Source organism: Dasypus novemcinctus, chromosome 20 (genome assembly GCF_030445035.2).
Source record: "Dasypus novemcinctus isolate mDasNov1 chromosome 20, mDasNov1.1.hap2, whole genome shotgun sequence".
NCBI classification, from domain to species: domain Eukaryota; kingdom Metazoa; phylum Chordata; class Mammalia; order Cingulata; family Dasypodidae; genus Dasypus; species Dasypus novemcinctus.
Genome location: NC_080692.1, coordinates 24671944 through 24698063, shown reverse-complemented (window position 1 = coordinate 24698063; position 26120 = coordinate 24671944). Strand labels below are relative to the sequence as shown.

General features: G+C 45.6%; 1 protein-coding gene across 19 annotated transcripts; it reads left to right on the top strand.

The window, feature by feature from the left end:
• Window positions 1-1451: 1451 nt before the first annotated feature.
• On the top strand, window positions 1452-24542 carry ZNF384 (zinc finger protein 384). 19 transcript variants are annotated; one of them, XM_071210144.1, is made up of 12 exons: window positions 1674-1779; window positions 1986-2040; window positions 12490-12560; window positions 12844-13081; window positions 13318-13365; window positions 13572-13905; window positions 14772-14864; window positions 18776-19000; window positions 19707-19889; window positions 21445-21523; window positions 22362-22520; window positions 23108-24542. In XM_071210144.1, exons 3-12 carry the CDS (start codon window positions 12495-12497, stop codon window positions 23561-23563), a joined length of 1881 nt encoding a protein of 626 aa, XP_071066245.1. In that variant the 5' UTR covers window positions 1674-1779; window positions 1986-2040; window positions 12490-12494; the 3' UTR covers window positions 23564-24542. The 19 variants fall into 19 exon arrangements, with proteins under 19 accessions (XP_058138668.1, XP_004448585.1, XP_071066245.1 ...); XM_058282678.2 differs by lacking the exon at window positions 14772-14864 and adding an exon at window positions 2881-2940; XM_004448527.5 differs by lacking the exon at window positions 1986-2040 and adding an exon at window positions 2881-2940 and having other exon boundaries at window positions 1689-1779.
• The last annotated feature ends 1578 nt before the right edge of the window (window positions 24543-26120 follow it).

Sequence of the window (26120 nt, the reverse complement as noted above, 5' to 3'; positions counted from 1 at the left end):
ACTTAAACCTGTTTTATTTTCATTATCAGTAAAATTAACATTATAATGATTTCAGTTAGTGTTATTTTGTTCTCTAAGCAGGGGGCTATTACTGTTAAGGTGAAGCATCTCAATTCTTCAGTCAAAATACAGCTGAGCCTGAACGGATTCTGGCCAGATTTGGCTCAAGCTGGTGCAGCATTCATTTACACAAACTTAGGTTTATTCAGCATGTGCTTTGTGCTCCGCAAAACAGTGTGAGGAATTCCTTATTTGAGGCACCGTTTCTTCCTTGAAGGAGCTGACAGTCTTCCTGGAAAGACATCTAGGAAGTAATTACAATAGCAATAAAAAGGTACACACTATAAGTGCTGTGGGAATTCAGAGAAAAGGACTATTATGAGTTGGAGTAACCAGGGAGGGCTGTCTGAAGGAGTTCATTTCGGGTGTTCATATGACCAGGCTCTGAGGATACAGCAGCAAACAAGTTTGACCTTAGTGGATCCTATATTTTAGTAAGAAGAGCTGGACAGTAAACAAGACAGATATTAGGTAGCAATGAGTGCTTTATTTAAAAGAAAAGCAGGGTGGAATGAAATAAGCCAGACACAAAAGGACAAATATTGTATAATGTTGCCTATATGACATAATTAGAATACACAAATTCACAGTATCAGAAATTAGAATACAGGGTACCAGGGATAGGGGTGGGGAATGGGGAATTAATGTTTATTTGGTACAGAGTTTATGTTTGGGCTGACAGGAAAGTTTTGATAATGTATGGTTGTGATGGTTTCACAACATTGTGGATGTAATTAACACCACTGAATTATATATTTGTTAAGTGGGTAAAATGGGAAATCTTGTGTACATGTCGCAAAAATGTTAATAAAACCCATAAAACTGTACAACACAAAGAACGAACCCTAATATAAACTATGATTTTGGTTAATATAATTAAAATATTGATTCATCATTTGTAGCAAGTATACCATAGTACTAATAACTTTGAAAAGGTAAAGCGAGTAAGGGAATAGACGTCGGAGAGCCAATAAGAATTTAAAGACCAAAGCAACGAGAATGATGGGCGTGGTCAGATTTTGATGGCTGAGAGGTGGTGTATTTTTTTAATTTACTCTCTATCCCTGAGCAGGGACCTCAGAAAATTGATACATTACCACACACTATCCTTTCCCGCATATGCAAAGCGCTGAGACAGTCTTGGGAGTATAAGAAAAAATAGTGGTAACTTTTGACAACAGACTTCCACCCTGAGGGAAGGGAAACGGGACCCTGTCCTTTTAAGACTCTATACCTCCCCAGAAACCTTGATGCATAATTCATGAGGCTGTCACGTTTCCACCCTCCTACTTCCCCAGAAGTCCCTTCCGGAAGTCCCGGACTGCTGGTCTCAGAGTTCAGCTTCCGCCCTTAGCAGAGCCCGCCTCCACTTCCGTTGTGGCATCACTTCCACAGAAGTTCCACTGCGTCCCTGGGCAGAAGCCACTTCCGCCCCTACTCAGGGTAGCTCCTGCCCTGACTATCCTGGAGCGCTAGGAGCGCCGGATATGCTCTAGACGCTCCCGGAAGTGACTCGGCCTTCGCAGCCCCCCCTTCCTTCCCCATTCCTGCTCCCCCTGCATTGCTATTTCCCTCCCTCCCCCCTTTTCGTTTCCGGCGCTCCCGCCTTCTCTCCACTGCGGCTCTTCTCTGAGCTCGTAGGGGGGAGGGAGGGAGGGAGGGAGGGGGGAGTGGATGAATTGGGGTTCTCGGGAGCACTAGCTGCAGCACCACTTCCGGGTGAGTGTAAGGGGAGGGAGGGACGGAGGGGGGCCACCCACTGCCTTGCGCCCCCGCCCTGCGGGTGTCTCGCGCGCATTCCGTGCGTGAGTGTGTGGGACTGTCTCGCGCCTAAAGTGCGTGCCCGCGCGCTCCGCCTTGCGCTCTTCCCCCTCCCCTCGCCCCCTGCGGGTCCTCCCACCCCACTCGGCTCCCTCCTTTCCCAGAACACGCCGCCCCTCCCGCGCTCGGCTCTGGCGCCGCCGCAGCCGTCGCCGCCGGGTGAGTCTCGCGCCGCTGCAGCCGGCGCGCGCCAAACTCCCTGCTCCTCCCCCCTCCCCTTTTCCTTGGGGGGGGGCGGGAAGGGGGGGCCCACGATGTGACTGTATGTGTGTCCGTCCCGGAACCGGAAGTGGTTGTGGAGGAGCGGGCGATGGGGAGGAATGGGGGGGCTTAGGGGGCGGGTGTCTGCCTGGTGGGTGGCAGAGTTCAGCTCCCTGGAGGGGAAGGAGGGGCGTCCCAAGGAAGGGTCTTTGAGGAAGAGGTGGGGGACGACATCAGGAGAAAGCTCCCAGGGGCTGTCTCCGGGGAGCGAAGGTGTTTTGAGGACAGCTGGGGTCCCCAATAGATAGACCACTGTGCAAGCTGAGGGAGGTAGTTCTTGGCGCAAGGCCTTGGGTAGGCAGGGGGCGAAGTCCTCGCAGAAGTGGGGGGAGGCCAGAGGAAGTGGCTTGGCCTCAACTGGCACCGTGCCTGACACAAGGGCTTGTGCATCCCCCCAACCCTCAGCTTTGCCTTCTGAACCACTCCTCAGGGAGCAGAGACCCTCTTCCTCTTCCAACTCTTCTGTTCTTTGACCTCTGGTTACCAGTGTCTTATAGGAGTGGAACTTATAAGTTGGTGATAGAGTTGTTCTTAATTTCTGGGAATTGGATTTATTTCTCTTGGATCCACATAGAGGTAGCATTACACTCCTGTTATAGCCTTCCACCTTTGGATTGTTGATTGGGGGTCTGCTTTTCCAGACTGCTGACAGTCAAAAAATCCCTGAGGTTCTCCACAGCTAACTGCTGGCTCTCTGCACCCTAACTGGTCTCTGTAACCCAGACAATTTGTTTACAGAAAGTTCAGGAGCCCTGGAAAGGAGAAGGAATAAGACGGCAGGAGGAAGAGAGAGAGAGGGTAAGATAATTTGGGGTTAATGGCTTTTCTGGTTTGGGGGGAAAAGGGGTGATAATTGAATGGCCTTGTTTTTGACAATGACAGAATTCTTCAGTAATAGGGATTGTAATACAGGTGTTTGCTGTAGGAGGAAAACCAACCTTTTCCCACCTGTTATCTCTTTGTGTAAGAAGTTGTTGCTTACCTCTGACACTATTCATCCGATGAATACCCATCAGGAATGAAATGGGAATTGCCCAGTGTTTACACTGGGTAAGTAGGGTTGCATTTGTGTCCAAAGGAGACATTCTGCTTTGGGGTCATTTGGCCCTGATTGCCAGTATACTCCTTGTGGCGTGGCTTATGGAATTGCTTCCCTGAATTTGGAACAAGCAGGGCTGAGTTTAGAGTGGGATTACTGTCCTTAATATTCCAGTGGAGCATTTGAAGTAGATCTTTTGAATGATGAGATTCTCTAATACAGGGCTATTTGAATTTGGTGTGGTAGGGTGAAATTTTCAGGAAAAAAAGCTGGTCTCTGAGTAATTTGACATAAAGTTGGTAAAACTGCACGAAGCAGACTCCAGAAATAGATCTGGAAGAATTCAGAATATGAGGCTTGATGGGAATGGTAAGTGTTTTAGATAGTCTGAAAATGACAATATATGGTGAGTTCAGAATTTATAATCCTAGAGGTATTTTTTTTAAGAGTCAGTTCCAGGCTGGTTTATAAAATTTATTCCTCATAGGTTTCTGAACCCAAGTTGTTGGTGATTATATATCAGGTGTATTAGGTGCATATCCCTCTCCTCCAGTCTTTTTTTTTTTATTCATTGCCCAGATCCATCACTGATAATGGAACTGTCAGGGCAAGATCTTGAAGAGGAACCACAGTGCTGGTCCTCCCATTAGGGTACAGTGACCGGTGGTGCCTCATGTAGAAGCTGTTGGCCCAGATTACCAGCTGTGTGGTGGCAGTGGTCCTGTTGGTCTGTTTGGACATGGTATGATGGTCTTTTCCAAAAGGATTGGCTAAGCTTGTTCTGAGTTCTGTCATTCTTGGGAGAGTATACAGACAGTGGGAAGGCTCCAGGTCCTGTTAGGGTGACCTTTCTTGAACATGTTAGAACCTGAGAAAAAGAGAAAATTGTTTTCTCTGTGTTTCTTCATTTCAAGTCCTTAGCTAATAATGGGACCTTTCTGCAACTGTGCGTTTTAGGATGGTTTCTCCCAGTAGATAAGTAGTCGGTCTTACGATCCATGGGTCTAGTTCTTTCTGTAGCTGAATTTGAGTTGATCTTTGCATTTCTTTTTCTTGTTGCTTCTTGTTGAGTATTAGTTTGAAGGCTATATAGGCCAGATATCTTTGGGTAGTTACCTTTGTAATTATGTGGTCTTTATGTAATTTTTACTATTTGTTCCTAATAGATCTCCTCATGGTAGAAGTATTTCGTGAACTTTTTCTTTCAGGAGCATTTTGAGCATTTTATGCTTTTTCTTTTTGTGCCACCTCCATCCTTTGTGAACTTCTAAGGGATTTATTCTGTTCTATCCTCCACCTAAATAGAAATTTAGTGAAGTAGTAAATGATTCAGAGTCATCCAGTGGGCTAGAATTAGAATCCAAAAGTTTCTTTCCCAAGTCCATTCTCTAGCTTCTAAACTTGGTTGGTCTGAGTGTTGCATGATTTTCTAAAGGTTGGTTGTGTTAAGGGGAAGTTACATTTTGAGAAAAGAAAATCCTGTTTCACTTCAAACAACAAAAAAACATTAGTTGTAAGTACTGGGAATGAGATGGTGATAGTCTTAACCATGTTTTTTTAGAACCAAATGTTGGAGGCAATGACATTTTCAGTTCAGAATGGTCGATAACACTGGTGAAGGATGTGCACACATGGACAAAGCTCTAGTCCAAGAGTTCAAGTCCTACAATGTGTTTAATGGGTGTTACTTAATTTTGCCTCTTTTTTTACACCTCCAGAGTGCTTCCGAGATCTCTTTTGAATTAGAGAAGAACTATGTAGTTCCTTGGGCCTCTTGAAAGAAAAGTACTGTCCAACTTAATTACAGTCAACCTCCCATAACAGTTGAGGCTTGGTGCAGTATTAAAATTGAAATAATCCAAATTTTCAGTCAGCTAGCATTCTTTTCATCTTATAAGTTTTTCCTTTTTTCCTGTTCTTTGGGGCTATAATAGTCCCACTCTAAGGTAAATCAGTCTTTTTTTTTTTTAATTGAAATATGTCACTCAAACATACATAAACAATAAGTGTATTATAGTTGTGAACTTACAAAACAAACATATATAACATCAAACAAACTTACATAACATCTCACCCTAGCACCAATACTTGCATTGTTTTTAAACCTTTTAACTAGTAATGAAAGAGCATTGCCAAATATTACTACTGGGAAGCGGACGTGGCTCAGTCGATAGAACATCCGCTTACCATATGGGAGGTCCAGGGTTCAAACCCAGGGCCTCCTGGTCCCATGTGGTATGTTGTCCCATGTACAGTACTACTGTGCACAAGGAGTGCTGTGTCATGCAGGGGTGTCCCCTGCGTAGGGGAGCCCCATGCATGAGTACACCCTGCATTGAGCCGCCCATGCAAAAAAAGCACAGCCTGCCCAGAAGTAGCGCCACACACATGGAGAGCTAGCACAGCAAGATGATGCAACAAAAAGAGACATAGATTTCCAGTGGTGCCGAGAATGCAAGTGGACACAGAAGAACACACAGCTAATGGACACAGAGAGCAGACAACGGAGGGGGGGAGGTGAGGAGAGAGAAATAAATAACAAAATAAATCCTAAAAAAAAAAAAATTACTACTAAACAAAGTAGGTAAATCAGTCTTTTTTCTTCTTTTCTTTGTGTTTCGTTTTAGTTTTGTTTTCTTCTTTTTTTTAATATATCGGCATGGTCACCAAAACTGGTACTGTCTGTATAGAGACGAAGCTTCTCTGTAATATCACTAGGCTTCTTAGGGTTGGAAGAATTTTGATATGTACCTGCTTAGATGTTGGGATGGTTGGATGAGATTAGAGAGTAAGTGGTAAAACTGAAAGTAGACAGGTATTTGAGTGATCTGGTAATAGTGCACCCTGGGGGCAGCATTTACATTGTGTTCTGTTGACAGCCATCATTCTTGGCTCTCCAACTAAACTCATTTAAGGGCTACAGAGAGTTTTGTTTGTTTGTTTTTTAAATTTATTTCTCTTCCCCCCCCAGTTGTCTGCTCTCTTTGTCCATTTGCTGTGTGTTCTTCTGTGTCTGCTTGTATTCTTGTCAATGGCACCCAGAATCTGTGTCTCGTTTTGTTGCCTCATCTTGCTGTGTCAGCTCTCCGTGTGTGCGGTGCCATTCCTGGGCAGGCTGCACTTTTCTCGCACTCGGGCGACGGCTGTCCTTACGGGAGATACTCCTTGTGTGGGGGGCTCCCCTACATGGGGGACACCCCTGCGTGGCACGGCACTCCTTGCGCGCATCAGCACCGCTTGGGGGCCAGCTCATCACATGGGTCAGGAGGCCTTGGGTTTGAACCTTGGACCTCCCATGTGGTAGGTGGACACCCTCTCTGTTGGGCCAAATCCACTTCCCGGCTACAGAGAGTTTTGTCAACCTTATCGATAGAACAGTGGTTTAGCATTTTCAGATGTCTTTTTTTTTTTTTCCCCAAAGATTTATTTTATTTATTTCTCCCCCCACCCCCATTCCCCCCATTGTCTGCTCTCTGTTTCCATTCGCTGTGTCTGCTTGTATTCTCATTAGGTGACTCCAGGAACCAATCCTGGGACCTTCCAGAGTGGGAAAGAGGCAATTACTCTCTCGCACCACCTCAACTCCCTGTTCTACTACGTCTTCTTATTTTCTCTCCTTTGTGTCTCTTGTTGCATCATCTTGCGCCAGCTCTCAGCAATGGCCAGCACTCCTGTGCAGGGCGGCTTTCCTGTGCTGGGCAGCATTCCCACACAGGGGTGCACTGGTGCACAGGTGGCATTCCAGTGTGGACTGGCACTCAGTGTGGGTCAACTTGGCCCTCAACAGGAGGCCCTGGGCATCAAACCCTGGACCTCCTATATGGTAGATGGGAGCCCAATTGGTTGAGCCCATCCATTTCCCTCAGATGTCATTCTGCAGACGAAAAATGTCTATAGCTGGTGAGCATTCCTTTTCGTGTATTCTCATTGAACTACGTATTTATCAGAAGCCTACATGGCACATTTATTGTCATGTCCCAGGACCCACTGTGGTTCTGACCTTCAGTTTTGTTTTTGTTTTTTAAGAAGGTACCAAGGACTGAACTCAGGACCTCATACATTGAAAGCAGGTTGTCAACCACTGAGCTACATCTGTTCCCCAATAAGAGTTGTTTTTTGTTTGTTTTTAGGAAGTATGGGGGATTGATCCTGGGACCTCATATATGAGAAGCAGGCAATCAACCATTTGAGCTATATCCACTCTCCAGCTTTGTTCTTTTTTTTTCTTTAAAGATTTTTAAATTTATTCATTTCTCTCCCCTCTCCCCGCCCCCAGTTGTCCGTTCTCTGTGTCCATTCGTTGTGTGTTCTTCTGTGACTACTTCTATCCTTATCAGTGGCACCAGGAATCTGTTTCTTTTTGTCGCGTCATCTTGTGTCAGCTCTCCGTGTGTGTGGCGTCATTCTTGGGCAGGCTGCACTTTCTTTCCTGCTGGGCGGCTTTCCCTACAGGGCTCACTCCTTGCCTGTGGGGCTTCCCTACTCAGGGGACACCCCTGCATGGCAGAGCACACCTTGCGCGCATCAGCTCCACACGGGTCAAGGAGGACGGGGGGCGGGGAGGTTTGAATCATGGACCTCCCATGTGGTAGGCAGACGCCCTATCCATTTGGCCAAGTCTGCTTCCCCAGCTTTGTTCTTTTAAGAATAAAAGCATAGCAATAGATTAGGTATCCAAGTAAGTGGTAGGGCCTTTTATTTATTTTTTTCTCCCATTGGAAAGTCTGACCTTTTTAAATTTAGCCTCCACCGTTTTCTAGTCAGTTTATCTTGGTAGCCAAGTCAGGTTTCACAGGATGTGGATAGAGAATATGATCTTGAACTGCATGTTGTTTCACTGTTATCAAAAACTGCAATTATGATGGGAAGCAGACTTGGCCCAGTGGTTAGGGCGTCCGTCTACCACATGGGAGGTCTGCGGTTCAAACCCCAGGCCTCCTTGACCCGTGTGGAGCTGGCCCATGCGCAGTGCTGATGCGCGCAAGGAGTGCCACCCCAAGAAGGGGTGTCCCCCGCGTAGGGGAGCCCCACGCACAAGGAGTGCACCTGTAAGAAGAGCCGCCCAGCGCGAAAGAAAGTGCAGCCTGCCCAGGAATGGCGCCGCCCACACTTCCTGTGCCGCTGACTGACACACAGAGTCGGAAGCGGACAAAGAAACAAGACGCAGCAAATAGACACAGAGAACAGACAACGGGGGGGGGGGGATTAAATAAATAAAAATAAATCTTAAAAAAAACCCTGCAATTATGAAAACATTTTTTAAGAACTGCCTGAGAAATGTGTAGTTCATTCCTGGAAATATCCTAAATTTTGATTCCTGGATCAAGCCACACCCTCAGAGAGTTGTATACTTGAGAGTTGTATACTTGAGTTTGGTTTTGGTCTTTTATAAGACACCTTTCTCTGATTTGCTTTGTTCAGAACCCTGCTTTGCTGTTTACTTTTAACTCTGTGCTTCCAATTCCTTATTTGAAAATGAAGATTACAGTACTTACCTCAAAGAATTCTTGTGGGGGTTAAATAATGTGCTTAGAAAGGTACCTTGTATATATTAAGCATTAATTTGTGTTAGTAATGTTAGTAGTAAGGGATATCACTTTGCCCCATTTATAAGAACCTACAGGGGAAGCGGACTTGGCCCAGTGGTTAGGGCATCTGTCTACCACATGGGAGGTCTGCGGTTCAAACCCCGGGCCTCCTTGACCCGTATGGAGCTGGCCCATGCACAGTGCTGATGCACGCAAGGAGTGCCGTGCCACACAGGGGTGTCCCCTGTGTAGGGGAGCCCCATGCACAAGAAGTGCAACCGTAAGGAGAGCCGCCCAGCGCAAAAGAAAGTGGTGCCTGCCCAGGCATGATGCCGCACACATGGAGAGCTGACACACAAGATGACGCAACAAAAAGAAATACAAATTCCTGTGCCATTGACAACAACAGAAGCGGACAAGAAGAACATGCAGCAAATGGACACAGAGAGCAGACAATGGGGGAGGGGTTGGGGGGGGAAGGGGAGAGAAAGAAAGAAAAGAAAGAAAGAACCTACAGGGAATAGTTCTCTTAGAAACTGCTTTACCTGAGCCACCAGACAGTATGAACAAGGGAAGGGTTTTGTTCACAGGAATCCTGTTCTGGATTATTTTTAGGCTCTCAGTTCCTCCCTTCTAAATTTTCACATCCATAATGAGTTTATTTCTTTGTCCCTTTGGGGGAGATGATATATTAAACGGGCCTTTCTTTTTATTCTCCAGCCTAATTCTCTACCTCTGTCTCCTCCCACCGTTAATGACACTTGTGTCCCTTTCATTTCTCTCATCTGAAAGGTTAGAGCGATGGGGATTAAGGGTTATGGTTTGAGCCCTTAGCATTGCTTTCAAATCCGTATGGACAGATTCCACTGTTGTTCAGTGCATTGAACAGGTGGTTGCTTATTGGGTGCTCAGTGCTGTGTTAGGTACTGTGGGGAGGTCCACACATAGAAGATGTAATTCCTGCCTCCCAAAGAACTTGGTGTGGCTGGAGCCCATTCAACTGTGGTCTGATTGTTTCTCAGCTCTTTTGCCTAATGAGATCCTTGAGATCCCTTTATAAAACTAGTCCTGGAAGAACAAGGCTAACACCTGGGTCGGGAACTTTCTGGTTCTATTATATTTTATAACTCAGGGAACAAGATTTACTTGTGATTGATCCTCAGTCATTTAATATTGAGGCTTATTTTTGCAAAGCTCTTTTAGTTACAGATTTGATGCATTTCTTTACTTTGCTATTTTTTAAGAAAAAGTAGGCTGAGATTTAATTCTGCCTCCCTTTATGGGTTTTATGAGATTTCGGGGTGCTATTTAATAGAGCAAAAAATGCAGTGTGACTCCTGGAGAAGTACAAGTAACAGGGTTATATTGAGAGTGATACCCTTTCTGCTTCAACTCCTTTTTGACAATCTTTCTCAATTTCCTTAGTCGTCACTACTGGAAACCCAGTTTCTGTGTCCAGTCTAGCCTCCAGCTCTCAATATCTCTGGTATCTGCTTCTAGCATGTCCTTAGCAGGCCTGATGTGGCTGTAAGTCACACGTCATTCCTCCCCACCTGAGCCTCGGCTGCTCTTGGCTCTCGGAGCAACATTGCGGTACTCTTCATTCCTTGTGCTTCCTTATTCTCCATTCCATCAGTGTCATAGTCCTTCTTCACCTGCCTTCTATTTTGGGCTGGAGCTTTCCTGGTCTAAGATTTTGGGAAGCTCCTCTTGACCAACTTGTTGCCAATTAGGACTTGCAGAAGTGATCAGAATGTGAAACCTTGTGGTTGGATGCCTGGATTCTGTACCTACTTGCTACTTGCAGTGTTACTGAGTCATTACTTCTCTGGCTTCTTGTCCCTCCCCTCCCAAATTTTATGTTTAATTGCCATCTGCATGCAGAGGAGAATTTGAACTCTTGGAAGCACAGTGCTTGAGAAATAGAAAGCAGGCATTTAGTACTATGTCCACAGGTGTCCCTATTCTGAATCCCTGCAAAAATTTGGGGTGCTGCTATTGCTGGCACCAGAACCCTTTTTTAAACTGGTAACTCCTAGGTTCCACTGCTCAGCCCAGCTTGTGTGGTACCCAGAGCAGGAACACCGATAGTCTTGGTGGGATCTGTGGGGCTTAATCCACTTAAAGAATACCTCGAGGGAAGTGGATATGGCTCATGCAACTGAGCTTCTTCCTACCACATGGGAGGTCCCAGGTTCGGTTCCCAGTTCCTGTTGGAGGAGAAGAGCAAGATAGCGAGCTGGCACAATGGGCAGGTGCAGCAAGCTGAAGACAACAAGATGACACAACAAGGAGACACAAAAGAGGAAAGACAGTGAGAGACACAACAAAGCAGGGAGCTGAGGTGGCTCAGTGATTGAATGCCTCTCTTCCACATGGGAGGTCTCAGGTTCTGTTTCCAGTGTCTACTAAAGAGAAGATGAGCAGACACAGAGAGCAGACAGAGTGTAAAACAACGAGGGATGGGGCATGAATAAATGAAATAAATCTTTAAAAAATAAACCTTGATTCTTTTTTTAAAGTTAATTTTATATATACTAATAAAGCATACAATCCATGCAAAGGGTACAATCAATGGTATTTGGTATAATCAGAGTTGTGCTTTCATCACTTCAGTCAACATTAGAGGATTTTCATTACTCCAATAATAATGATCAAAAAAACAGGGAAGCAGCCTTGGCCCAGTGGTTAGGGCATCCGTCTGCCACATGGGAGGACCGTGATTCAAACCCCGGGCCTCCTTGACCTGTGTGGAGCTGGCCCATGCGCAGTGGTGATGTGCACAAGGAGTGCCCTGCCACGTAGGGGTGCCCCGCGTAGGGGAGCCCCACTCGCAAGGAGTACACCCGTAAGGAGAGCCTCCCAGCACGAAAGAAAGTGCAGCTTGCCCAGGAATGGCGCCGCACACACGGAGAGCTGACACAAGACGATGTAACAAAAAGAAACACAGATTCCCGTGCCACTGACAACAACAGAAGCAAAAAAAGAAGAACACACAGCAAAATAGACACAGAGAACAGACAACTGGAGTGGGGTGGAAGGGGGGGTAAGGGGAGAGGAGGAAAAAAAAGGTCCAAAATGGAATAAAGGGGATAGAACATATTAAAAAATAAAATAATGAACAACAACAAAAAAAACCAAGAAAACTCTACCTCTTAAAAAGCACCTCTCAATCTCTGTCCTTTCCCTGCTGAACATAGCTGCTAATATCTTGATTCTTGATTTGGATTCCTGCCAACTGTATTCTTTGATTCCCTTGGGTATTTTGTGCTCTGGCCTAGAACCTTTTCAAACTACATAGAACTAGAGACATACTGCTTGGACTCTTAAGTTTTTATTTCAAGGAAGATGGACTTGAGGGATTAAGGAAAAGAAGAACAGTGGTGGGTACTCTGGCTGTTTTCAAGTCAGCTGTTGATTTGCTTTATGTGATCTTGAGCACATCCTTTCCCCTCTCATGGCCTCAATTTCCCTCTCGTCCAGCTTGTCAATGAAGACAAGTTGTGACAGTTCGTTTCTTTAGGATATGGGAAACATTCTGTGGGTAAATGAGATGTAAGTTCTTTTACATGCCTTAACTCGGACAGCCTCTGTTGGATGGGGGTGTAGTGTAGTGTGGCTCTGATCAAGGGTATTAAGATGTTAGATCCTAGGGCCTCAGCAGCTAATTCCTAGCTGGGGGACGAAGAGACCAGGAACATCGCCCCCGCCCCCCAGTCCACTGCGAAAGTTCTTCAGACTTGTTCCTGGGAGTGATATGGTCTCTCTTTCTTTCTTCAGGTAGAATGGAAGAATCTCACTTCAATTCTAACCCGTACTTCTGGCCTTCTATCCCCACGGTCTCGGGACAGGTAGGTGATGCCATCTTCTTTGCTCTTCTCCCATTGTGTACTTTTTTCAACTCTGAGAAGTAGATTCTATTACTGTGGAGACTGAAGCAAGATCAAGCACATGCTGCATCACCAGGTCCCCAATCACTGAAAATTATATAGTGTTTCTGTCTTGGCTTCTTCTGAAAGTACAAAGATATTAACTCCATGATCTCCAAGGAGGTCAGACAATGAAAAGTGCTCAGGGAATCAGACTTTGTTCCAGTCTGAAGACATGCTCCCCCTTCTCTTCCTTTTCTTTTAGATTGAGAACACGATGTTCATCAACAAGATGAAGGACCAGCTGTTGCCAGAGAAGGGCTGTGGGCTGGCTCCACCTCACTACCCCACCTTGCTGACAGTGCCTGCCTCAGTGTCCCTGCCCTCAGCCATCAGCATGGACACAGAGTCCAAGCCAGACCAGCTGACCCCACACAGCCAGGCATCTGTTACTCAGAATATCACGGTGGTCCCTGTGCCATCTACGGGGCTGATGACTGCTGGTGAGCAACTCTGCTCTTCTCCAATCTGAGGTGTTGATCTTCCATGATCAGTACCCCAGGCTGGAGGGCTCCAAGGACATGGGGAGTGGGATATATGTTTGATTACTCAAATCAGATTTTTATTAAGTGCCTACTGTGTGCCTAGCAATGTGCTAGGCATTGTGGGGGATACAAAGAAGTAGAAGATGCGGTCCCTGCCTTTGAGGAGGTGACATTCTTTCCTTCTCTGAATCAAGGAGTCTCCTGTTCTCAGAGGTGGAGAAGAGAAGGGAGTCAATCAAGGGGTAAATCTCACTGTTACTGGGGGTGGGGTGGGGACAGGGGTTAGGAGACCATTATTTTTCTACAGGGTTTGGGGTTTCCTATACACTCTGGGGTGGTGGGGTGGTGGTGGTGGTGAGGGGTTAATTAGACAATGATCTGGGGAAGTAAAATGAAAGGATCAGGACCGGGCAACATAACGCCATCTCTTTTTCTCTCCCATTCCTAGGTCCAGGTTTGGTAATCACGTCCCCCTCAGGCTCTCTTGTGACCACAGCCTCATCAGCTCAGACCTTTCCTATTTCGGCTCCCATGATTGTCTCAGCTCTTCCCCCTGGCTCACAAGCCCTGCAGGTGGTCCCTGACCTCTCCAAGAAGGTAGCATCAACCCTGACAGAGGAAGGAGGCGGAGGTGGTGGTGGAGGTGGCACTGTGGCTCCTAAGCCCCCCCGAGGCCGGAAGAAGAAGCGGATGCTGGAATCAGGGCTGCCTGAGATGAGTGACCCTTATGTCCTCTCCCCTGAGGACGATGAAGACCATCAGAAAGACGGCAAGACCTACAGGTAGGAGCCAGAGCCAGGGGCAGGATGGGATGAGGATCAGTGCCTCAGCTTCCCCACCCCCTTGCTGTCCAGCCCCCAGTCGGGCTCCACGCTCTGACAGCTCTCCACCTCTGATCTGTTTGCATGGCAGGTATTCTGTCATGAGTAGGAAGGCAGAGCCACTAGTACTTCTCTAGTACCTCTTCCCCCAGGATGCAGACCCATTTTACCCTTTCCTTTTTTATGCCGTTCTGGGGGTCCTCACCATTGACTAATTTTTGAGTGACAGAGTGAAGTTTCTCTCTTGTATAAGGCTTTTGACTTGGTTTGAGACTCTGTCTCCAGGTCTTTTGACTTTCTACATTTTCCATTCCTATTTTTCCAAGAAACTTCTGGTAAGCAAGTAAGCTAACCTGTGTGCCATCTACTGGTTCTTGGGCCATATTTGAGCACTGAGCTTGCCTGATCCTGCATGGTTGGGATGATGGGTGGGGTCTATATAAAAAGGTGGGAGGAATAGGATACCTTCCCCCACCCCTTGGGATATGTGCTGCTGAAGTGGCTGTTTGCTCACTTTCTAATTCATGGTTTTCAGTTTAATCCTCCGCTTCCTCTAAGTTGTCCATTATCAAAAAACATTCTATGTCTATTTGCATGTGGTACTACGCAAAAATAATTACCTAAGTGAACTCCCTGCCCTTTGAAAGTGGAAAACCCTTCAGGCCCCTGGAGAATTGTCAAGGGCCCTCGTGGGTTTGGGGAGTTTGCCCCCTACACAGTGGGGTGACCACCACCACAGCTTTACGCAGCCAGGGGCAGGTGTGCATGGCTGGGAGACCGGGTCTGTCCTTAGTGTACCGAGATGGGCAATGTTGTTCCCATTTTAGGAGCGAAGGGAACTGCGGCACAGGAAATGGACAGAGCCTTGGGCTCATGGATTCAGTTCCCGGCTCCACCACGAACTTGCTGTGTGACCCTGGGCAAGTCCTTTTCCCCTCTCTGGGCCTCAGTTTCCTCATCTGTAAAATGGGGAGAATTTTGTTTTATGCCTCCCATTTGTTGGGAGTATCTATCAATAAGATTGGAAATGTTGGGAACTTTAAAAGAAAAAGATAAGAAATAGTCATCGCTAGCATTTATTTGTTTGTGTTGTACAGCTCTTCTGTGGAGGGTAGCCACACCTACAGAATATTAAAATCCCTTTATAAGTGAAAACGAGGGAAGTGTTGCTATGCAGAAAGAATTGGGGACTGCAGAATTCTAGTTCATAATCCAAAAGTTCATTGCAGCTTTATTATTACAGGTGCATTCTACTGTAGACAATAAAAGTGTTCCTGGAAAATGTTTTCATTCTATCATGTTGTAAAGGATTCTGACAAGTTGGATTCGTTTAAAGGCCTTCTTTTATTTATCATTTCATACAGTGAAAATCCCTTTTTAGTTTATTTTGTAGAAATCTGGATTTTTACATATTTGCTTACAGCGAGCTCATTTTGACATGAAGATTCATCAATATAAAATTTGTAGTAGTAGAAGGAGGATTCTCTAGCACCCTTTGGGGCTCTTCAGACAAATGGTTCTGGGTTCTCTGATTCTGTCAGGCTTTTTCTCTCTCTCTTTTTTTTTTTTTTTTTTGTCTTTGAACCCATATTAAAGTTATTTCTGGCCTTCCCAAACTGTGTTGAGTCTAAAGAATGTGCCTCTGTAGTTGGAAGGAAGGCCTGATAAGATTTTTCACACCCTCAATGATTTTGGAATCCTGTGGTCCCCACACCCAGGTGACTAAAGAGAAATCTGAAATTTGAGGAGACTAATTGTATTCTAGGTGAAGATGGAATTTCTTTAGAAGCTCAGAACTTGGAATTTCAAAAGGAATCTTTTTAATCACAGAGAATTTCTATTTCGATGCATGTGTGGGTCAAACACTTCCATTCTTGTGGTCAATGGTATTTGGCTGGGTAGTGGCTGAATGAGGTTCTGGTACTCTAGGCAAGTTCACTTAACCTTCTTAGCTCTTGGTTCCCACCTGTAAAATGGGAAGATCAGTCATAGCCCTCATCTGTCACAGCCCTCATCTATTGTGGAAAAGCTGTGAGGGGAAAGTAAAAGGATTTGAAATTGATTTGAGCATTTTAGGAAAAAATGGAATGATAATTCAAAGTAGTAAATGTAAGCAAGGCCACTGCATTGCACACCTCCAAGGGACACCAGTCTTATTGTATTGTATATGAATGGTGCCCCCTGGAGTTGTGTACCAGTGATAAGGGCTGCTGAATTCTCTATTCCTTGCTAGTATACCAGTGATAAGGGCTGCTGAATTCTCTATCCCCTGCTAACTGCCCAGTGTCTCAGCTTTCTTAAGTCAGATTCTAAGACCTTGAGTGACAGAACTTCTAAATTTCAGAGTAGGAGGCCTTTATGGGTTACCTAGGCTAGGACGTTCTCTGCAGCTTTAATCTTCTAAACATTCCTGGCAGATGACTGTCCAGCCTCTGCTCAAATTCTTCCAGTGTCAGGAATCATTAATTAGGTTAGAATTATGGTTTTATAGAGAAGAACATTTTGCCCTTTGGCAAATTACATAACCTTTCTGAGCCTTTCTGTAAAACAGGGATAATACTTGCCAGGTTGTGGTGAAGAGTAGAAACAAAGTGTTTAATGTGCCTAATGCACCTGGCAACAGCAGGCAACAACAAATGACAATTATTATTACCATTCTCATTATTATACCTAGTATCTTTTGAGACCGACCATTTTGCTAGTCCATTATCAATGAATTTAAGTTTTGCATATCCTTCTCTAATTAGAACCTTTGATGAAGAGAGTTGTTTTCTTTTTAAAATTAACTTTAACCTCAAAGGCACAGTTAGAGTTGTATGTTCCCTCTTTAAAAATACCCTCACACACCAATTGACGAGATTGTGTTTGAATTAAAATGAATGGTTTCTTCTGCCCCTTGGAGAAACTTTAGCAACCAAGTGAAATTAATTGTGCACCTCTGGAACAGTTGCCCTCCAGGTGACAATGTGTCCAGTTTCTAGTCTTAGTCTCCATGAACCATATAGGAGTAGCATGCACAAATATATTATTAGAGGACACTTGGCTTACCTTTGACTGCCCTGGGTGTTTGCTAGCCCTTCTAGGGGGCAAATATTTACCTCTCCATTTTACAGACCAGAAAACTGGGGCCTAGATTGATGAGCAAGCCTGTAACTGAACCTGGGTAGAACCCAGGTGTCCAGACCCCTTTGGCAGACCCTTTTGGACCATGGTTACTATACACAGAACCTCACTCTTTTCTTAAAATGACTGGGCATCTCAGCCGGCTGTCAGGGATTGGTAAGCTGGCAGTCACATTGCCTTCAGGGTTAGCAAATAAATAGATGGAAATTGGCCTTAGTTATAAGAATTTAAGTTAAAGTATTAATATAGGCACCATACCCCAACTCATGATATCTTTTTTTTCTGAGGCGCTTAGTGTTTTGTTTTGTTTTGATTTTTTTTAGAGAAGTTGTGAGTTTACAGAACGATCACGCATAACAGAGAATTCCTATACACCACCAACACCTTGCAGTGGTGTGGAACATTTGTTACAATTGATAATAGCATTTTTAAAAATAATTGTACTATACTTTTTTTAACCATAGTTACCTTTGTTACAGTTGATGAAAGATTATTTTAAAAAGTTCTTTCTATGGTCCTAGAGTTCTTTTGAATTATGATCCTAGTTATTTAAAAATTGTCTAGAGATTAGGACAAAGCAGGAATCATCACCCATCAGGCTGCCTCAGTACCATCTTATAAGAACGAGTTGGGGACAACCCAGAGAAGAGGGTCTTCTCCCAGTCCCCTGGCTTCTAGGCTGTTGCCCTCTCTACTCACCCACAGTGTATGCTGCTGAGGTGTTGAAGAAAATGACAGGATTCCAACTTCTACCCAGTAAAGTCTGAGGAGTTGTGGCTTAACTTGTTCAGAGGCCTCCTTATTTAATATTGTTAGACACTGGCAGAGTAGAAGGAAGGGTTACCAATTCAGGTGATTAGTGAAAGTATATCCAGATGCCATTGAAGTCAGCCCACAGTGCTGACATTGGCTCTACATGCTAGAAAAGAGGAGCGGTTTAGCGTGGAAGATTGGGGTTTCTCAAACCTTCTTTCTTCAAAACACTTGAAGGATATAATCCATTCCCAGTTTATCTTGGCTCCCTGCAAAGTGATTCTCACTTGCTCATAAGAGGGTGGCTGTCTTATTTGAGATATAAGGTAGAGGCTAGACATAGGTGGTTTGCAAAAGCTCCTCCAAATAATTCTGATACTTCCCCAATTCCTCTAAGAAACATTGCCACGAAGAAAGTAGCAGAAAATCCTTGAAAAGTAAATTATCTGAGGAGACAAGAGAGAAGCCCTTCTGGAGAATCTAGTCAGTTATTCCTCATTATCATCTTGAGAACTTGAGGAATACCTGAGGGATGTACTTTGTGCATGGGAAATGGGGAAAAGAGGAAGGAAATAACTTCTTTTGAAGTTTGAAAGTAAGTTATAGGCAGAAGAAAAACAAGTCAGTTGGTATTTCTGGCCCAGTGAAATCTGCCTTAGCCCAAAGGCTGTAATAAGCTTTTCCTGTCTTAGCTGGTTGAGTTCTTGGTTTTGCACACTTAGGGAGCTTGATCATTCAGCATACATTGATTGGATATTCATAATGTGCTGGGCACTGAGTCAGAAGCTTAGGTTATAAAAATGGTTAAAGTACAGCTTCTACTCTGAAGGGCCTCACAATGTAGTCAGAATAGGAGAGAAGGCAGATAGGTTGGCTTCTTTTGGACGTGGAGGGAGGGTTCAGCAATGCCTTCTTGGTGGGAAGGACTCTAACCAGCTCCTCTCACTTGGCCCAGGTGCCGGATGTGCTCACTGACATTCTACTCAAAGTCGGAGATGCAGATCCACTCCAAGTCCCACACCGAGACCAAGCCCCACAAGTGCCCACACTGCTCCAAGACCTTCGCCAACAGCTCCTACCTGGCCCAGCACATCCGTATCCACTCAGGGGCCAAGCCCTACAGTTGTAACTTCTGTGAGAAATCTTTCCGCCAACTCTCCCACCTTCAGCAGCACACCCGGTAAGGCTGCTCTCGGTGTTACCCTCTTACCTGGCCATGAGTCTCTTTTCCCGAGGCCACGTTGCCTGTGTCTAACCTCCCTCCACGTGTATTCTTTTGTCTTTTCCCTTTCTACACTGTCCTTTGAAAACCTCACTTCTCTCCCATTACTGTCTGTGAAAAATAAACTATATCCTAACAGTTTGGGGGCAGGGGAGGTGGACAATTCTGCTCTCCAATCCCAAAGTTTGGAACGATTTTTGTGGTTTCTCTCTGTGTCTGTGTTTGGAAATCTTCTGCAGAGCAGGCCCTGATTTTACTATATGCTTCAGTTCAGAGCCAAGGTGTGCATTCAACTTCAGGTCCATGGGGAACAGGCGGTATTGGTCTTTGTTCAAATTACTGTTTGGAAGCAGGGTATCTGTGGTGAGTGTGTAACCTTAGGAAAAACCAGAGGGTTCACGAGCCTGACTACTTTAAGGTTACCAGAAGCCGTGGGTTGCAGTTCTTCATCATCTCACTGCCATTCTAACCACCGACTTAAAATCAGCAGCAACCTAGATCTGGGTGTCCTCTTCATTAGCCTCTCCAAGCCGGAGTGTGTTTGGGAGGAGGGAGGAGGGGGTGCTTTCATCCGTCAAGCAACATCATTTCACCCAGCAGAGAGCTGAGCCCTTGGTGTCGAACTGCTTCCTCCTCCCCCCTTCCCTCCTCTCCTCTCCGGCAGGATCCACTCCAAGATGCACACGGAGACCATCAAGCCCCACAAGTGCCCGCACTGCTCTAAGACCTTCGCCAACACCTCCTACCTGGCCCAGCACCTCCGAATCCACTCGGGGGCCAAGCCCTACAACTGTTCCTACTGCCAGAAGGCCTTCCGCCAGCTCTCCCACCTCCAGCAGCACACACGGTAAGGGAGAGTGGCGGGCTACTGCCCTGCCCCGCTGGCATGCCCTCCCCACCCCCGCCCTGGACATACACAACAACCCGCATGCGGGGGGCGGGGGAGAGGCCTGGCTGGAGGAGAACGTCGCTGGCATCTGGGAGAAAGAAGACCAAGCAACAACATTGGAGACGTTCGTGGATACGAAGAGAGCCTTTCTGGGGCAAGAGCTACGAAGGGAGATACAATGACTGTGATATTCCCTGATACATGGGAGGAAGAGATACACCTGGAGCAGAGTCAGCTTTTCTTGCCCTCATTTCTCTCCCTGAAAATATCCATGCATACATCTTGCAAGATTTTCTTCTTGATGCCAAAGCAGAGGCATTTGACTGGAGAAGAACATACCTCCAACATTTAGGGCACCAACTGTGATCAAGAGATACAATCAGACAATAGCTGTGTACCAGCCTTGTGACAACCATAAAACAAAGACTGCAACGTCCAAGGGATGCCAGGAGTAGGGGAAAAAAATAAAAAGACAACATATTCAGTAATCAGAGAACTGGCAAACAGAAAATGACAGTGCTCATGCCTCTGTAAGGATGCCAGCTTGGTCCTATGCATCTGCAGTGATTAGGAAGAAATGAACCTGCCAACTAGAAGAATGGTGATCTCCTTTGACGGTATCTCAAGTTGAACTGAAGTTCAGGCTCTCACTGGCCACAGGCCTACTTACTCACCCAGCTTCTTGTGGCTGTGATAGCCCCAACTGAATATGGTCAGACATCTCTACGAGAAGAGGAGTCGTCAGGCATTCCTCAAGGAGGAGACATGCCCTATCTAGTTTTTGAGATTTTGTACAGAGGTTCAGAAAAGCACCTGATCACAAAGATGGTTCTGAAGTCCTGGATGAGGAGCAGGTGTCAGCGCATCCTCGAGTCCTTGGCTCATCTCAGCAGAGGGTCCAGTAGTGCTGGGGGAGGAGGCCAAATTGGTACCAAAGTAGGCATTTCCTGTTGTGGCAGGCTAGGTTGGGAAAAGCCCTAAGGAGTTGCCACGAGTATTAATAGCTCTTCTCCACAATCAGCATAACTCTGCTTTTCTTTGACATCAGAACTTTCTCTGGGATTGATGCTTCAGGCTGAGGGGATCATTTCTGGCTGCAGGATAGGTGCCAAGGAAGAAGTATTGTGTTTTTCTTTTTTCCTTACCATTGTCTTTACCTTATGTGTCTGAACACTGGTTAGAACACTTGTGGTAAGAGCTTGTCTTGTATGCCAAATTGTTGAAGGCCTGCCCCTTGGGTGCTGAGTCACCAGCAGCTGCCACCTCTCCACCCACCCATCCCCTGCCAGCAGAGAGGAGGGTCAGCTGGAGCTAAGTAATATAGGTTGTGACCAGAAATCAGGCATCCCAGCCTGACTCATGTCAGAGAGACCTAAGGCTTGTGCCTCCTGGAGACCCATCTGATGTACTCCCTTAGGAGAGCAGGATTGGCCTTGAGGAGGTTTGTTAAGGAGCCAGTCCTGTGCAGCCTTGCTGACATCCTTTCCCTTTGTTCTTTTCTCATCCTGTGCAGAATCCACACCGGTGATAGACCGTACAAATGTGCACACCCAGGCTGTGAGAAAGCCTTTACACAACTCTCCAATCTGCAGGTAAAAGTCCCACCCTGCACAGAAGACCGTAGGTCTGAGATTTGGGATCAAAGTGCCATTTGGCTAGTACGCAATTCTCAAACTTCTGCAGCACTTCTTTGCATTCTTAAAAATTATTGAAGAACCCAAAGAGTGTCTATTTATATAGATAATGTCTCTCCACATAGATGCTGTAAAACTGAGAAACTTAAAAAAATTTAGTAGTTTGCTTAAAAATAACAATAAATGGGAACGGATGTACCTCAAGTGGTTCCCATGTACGAGGTGCTAAATTCAATCCCCAGTACCTCCTAAAAATAACAACAAACCCATTACACATTATTTTCCAAAAAGTAGAAGAATGGCTTTGTTTTACATTTTTTCAGATTTCTTTACTGTCTGGCTAAACAGAAGAGAGCTAGCTGGATTCTCCTGTATTCTGAATTTAGTCTGTTGTGACATCACATGTTGTGTAACACTTAGAAAACTCCTGTACAATCATGAGAAAATGAGAGTGACAAAGGCAGATGCTGTCATCTTCTTGACCTTGTGGGCCCCCAGGAAAGGTTTTGGGTTCTTTCGCAATCTCCATACCTCATTTGAGAGCCACTGGACTAGTGGGAGCACGCATGGGCTGTCATGCTAACTTTCCGAATCCTGGTGGCCACTGCATGAGGCGTGCTTCTTCACTTCACCTCTAGCTCCTGAAGTTCCTTCCATATGAAGCAATTTCTGCTGGCTCCACATGGAAAGAGAACCTGGTTGCCTGATGGCCTAGCTCATGGCTTTCCTTAAAAGGTCAGGGAGGCTGGAGGGAAGGGTACAAGTGCGCTCATCTTGTTTCTCCCAATTTTCTCAGTCCCACAGACGGCAGCACAACAAAGATAAACCCTTCAAGTGCCATAACTGTCATCGGGCGTACACAGACGCAACCTCACTCGAGGTGCACCTATCTACGCATACGGTGAAGCATGCCAAGGTGTACACCTGTACTATTTGTAGTCGGGCATATACGTCGGTGAGTGCTCAGTTTCTTCCTTCTTTCCCTGCAGTCCTGACAGGCTACAGTCCTGGATCTGGGTCAAATGCCAGATCTGTTGCAAGGAATATACCCCAGCTTCCTAGCTCTAGTTTAGCAGAATCAGTAAGGAGAACAAATTAATCAGACCTAGGGCTGAGGAATTTGGGGGGGTGGGGGTGGGTTCGTGATCCTGTAAGTCCCTATGGGGGATAAATAATGTTTCTTCATTTCTCTGAAACATAAATCAAAAATAAAACAACCTGATATTCTGTGGGTAAGCAAAGTTGTCAGATACTTCCTTAGACTCCAGAAAGAGGTTGTAAAGGCTCCCTTCAGAGATCTTTGAGACAATGATCACTTTGCCCTGTGCCATTTGAATGCCCATAGGGATGTCTAAAGTCCCCCTGCCCTTTCTACCTGATAGTGAACTGATAGTAAGTTCTAGTTGGGAGAACTTACCCAGGACTCTAGAAATTGTGTAAGTCATGCTCTATTTAAAGCAGAATAGGAGCCAGGATGCTAGCTGCAAGTAACCTCTTCCTTCTCTTTCATTCTTCCAACTCCCTTTCTACCTTCTCCCTCAGGAAACGTACCTTATGAAACATATGCGCAAACACAACCCTCCTGATCTCCAGCAGCAAGTGCAGGCAGCAGCGGCAGCAGCAGCAGTGGCCCAGGCCCAGGCTCAAGCTCAAGCTCAAGCTCAAGCCCAGGCTCAAGCCCAGGCTCAGGCTCAAGCCCAGGCTCAGGCCCAGGCCCAGGCCCAGGCCCAGGCCCAAGCTCAAGCCCAAGCCCAGGTCCAAGCCCAGGTCCAAGCCTCTCAAGCATCGCAACAACAGCAGCAGCAGCAGCCACAGCCACCACACTTCCAGTCCCCTGGGGCAGCCCCCCAGGGTGGGGGTGGTGGGGACAGCAACCCCAACCCTCCACCCCAGTGTTCCTTTGACCTGACCCCCTATAAGACGGCGGAGCATCATAAAGACATCTGCCTCACAGTCACTACCAGCACCATCCAGGTGGAGCACCTGGCCAGCTCTTAGAGACCCGTGCTGCCACCCACTGGGGAGAGGGGAAAGAAGTTCTGGTCCCTTCTTTCTCCATGTCCTCTTGGTGGGAAAAAGTCCTCTTCCTTGACAGGCCTTGGCTCCATCTCCTGGGGCCTCAGGCATGGCCTTCCTTCACAGTTATTCCCAACTCCTCTTCAAAAGAACATCAGCCCTTCTGAATCAGCCCTTCTGATTGGCAGAGGAATACTGAGCTGGTAGTGTAGTCCAGCAGCCTCCCCTTCCAAGCATAGCTTTTGAAAACTGAGGGTTGGTGCTAAGGGAGGGATTTGCTATGACCTCATGGAAACTTGTCCACTGTGGGCACTTACCCTCTCCTTACCCTCCTCATCCTCAAAGTTTGGGCTGATAGAAAAGACTAGAGGCTGGCCCTCCCAGATACCAGAAAGGGAGCCCTACATGCAACCAGCCTCCTGTTCTGTTCTTGCCAGCAAAAGAACAGGTTCTCACGTGCCCCAACCCCAAGAATCATTTTTCTTCCTCTAAATGGTCTCAGTTCACTTCCTCCCTAATATTGGAGGAAGGAAATTGGGGTGGGGATCAGATGTCCCTTTATTTGTAAGGGGGCAAGGGCTGAGATGTGGTCCCCAAGGGGCCAGTGATTCCTGAGGTGGTCAAGTGTGGCTTGAGTATGAGTCACGGTTTTCTTTGGAGCCTCTCTCCCACTTCTCTGTCAACCAAGGTCTTGTACTCTGTTTCTCCATCCCAAACCCCAAGGAGCTGTGGGAGCTTTGTGTTCTCTATGAAACCCCCAAACTAGGGGTGTTGCAGAGAAGGGAGAGTTCAGGGCAAACAAAAGGACTGGACTTAGCTCCCTTGGTGCCACGGTCAGTTGCCGGACATGGATTTATATATAAATATATATATATAAATATATATATACCCACCCATCACGGCCATCTTTGTTGTAACCATTTCTGTGTTTATAAATGCATTATCTTTGAGAATTTTCATATTTGATGTTTTGTTTTATCTTTTTTTTCCTTCTCCCCCCCTTTTCCTCCCCCCGTCTTCTGGCCATGGCATTTTTATTTCCTTTTGTCTTTTTCTTTTTTAAATCATGGCAGATTTCAGAGAAAAGATAAAATGAAAAAGAAAAAAATCAGGAAACCAGTTGTTATAAAGCGATTTAAAAATGAAAAAAAAAAACCGTATGTACAAAACAAGGGGTGTTTCTAGAACATTGTATAGAAATAAATTCGTGTAAAAGGATCAGAGGCAGTGGAGCTACTGATGTGAGCATGGGGAAAAGCCAACTGGGGAGAAGTTCAAGGACCTTACTAAGGATTTGCACCAGAGTGTTTGCATGTGTGAAGAACAAATGCCGTGTGATGAGGCTCCATGTGTGTAATTCCCCAGTCAGAAGAATACAGTTTAGATAGCTCTTAAATAGAATCCTAGTATACAAGGATTTCTCATATGAATTCTGTCATGGGGACCGCATTGCCAAAATACATGAGAGCAGGACTTTAGTTATATATTTTTTTTAAATTTAAGGCTAATGCTCCTTATCAAAGAAATGGAAGCATGACACTCCAGCATAAGCATCAGTGGGAGGGCTCTGCTAATTCCATTTGGCAATGTACATATATACATTCAGTATACTGTGGCACCTAAAGCTGGCGGTTTCCCTTGGTGGAAACCATAACCAGTTCATGGGTGCAAGACTGAATAATGGTGTAGGATAGAGGCTGAGGAGTAAAACATGGGTCAGGATACCTAGACTTCATCCTTGGCTCTGCCATCAGCCTGCTCTTAGTGTTGGCCAACAAGCTGTCGTTCAGCTGTTCAATGAACAGTTAGGACTAGGTCACCATCAAGATTCCTTTTTGAGAATTTTAAATCTTTTAAGTGCTGAAAAACTTGTGACATAGTTCCCACATCTGAGAATTGATTGCTTTCCTCTGGAGGACTGCTGGCCAACAGTTCATTACCCAGTGGGGTATGGACAGTTAATCACTTAATGCCCTCTTAATTTTTGGCTGGGTATCTTGTGTGGGCAGCCAGGATAGTATCTGATCTGACATGGTATGACACAAATGGATGTATCAGATATGTCAATGTTTGTTGAGCTTGCTTATTTTTCCCCTGCTCCCACCACCTTCAGTAATAGAGCCAATCCTTTTTTTTTTTCCATTATACCTTTTTTAAGGACACATACATATGCACACACACTCAATCACTGTAGCAATCCTATAAGGTAGGTACTGGTCTCATTTTAGAGAAACAGGCACAGATTAAATCACTTATCCAAGTGGACCACACACTTGTAATTAAGGTGAGGTCTCCTAGATTCTGTTGCTGTATCTTAGCACTTGCTCGCTAGTAAACCTTACCTTTCTTCATATATTTGTTCTAAATTATGCGACTGAAAATCTGTTCTCATTAAGAACCTGCCATATGTCACTGGTAAATATCAAGAATGTGTGATAACTCCTAGGTACCTTACTAACACCACTATCAGGGTATGGGCTTTGAGTTCTGTTCCCTAGTGGTGTGGCAGCCTGTTGTGCACTTGACTGCTTTCCTTTCT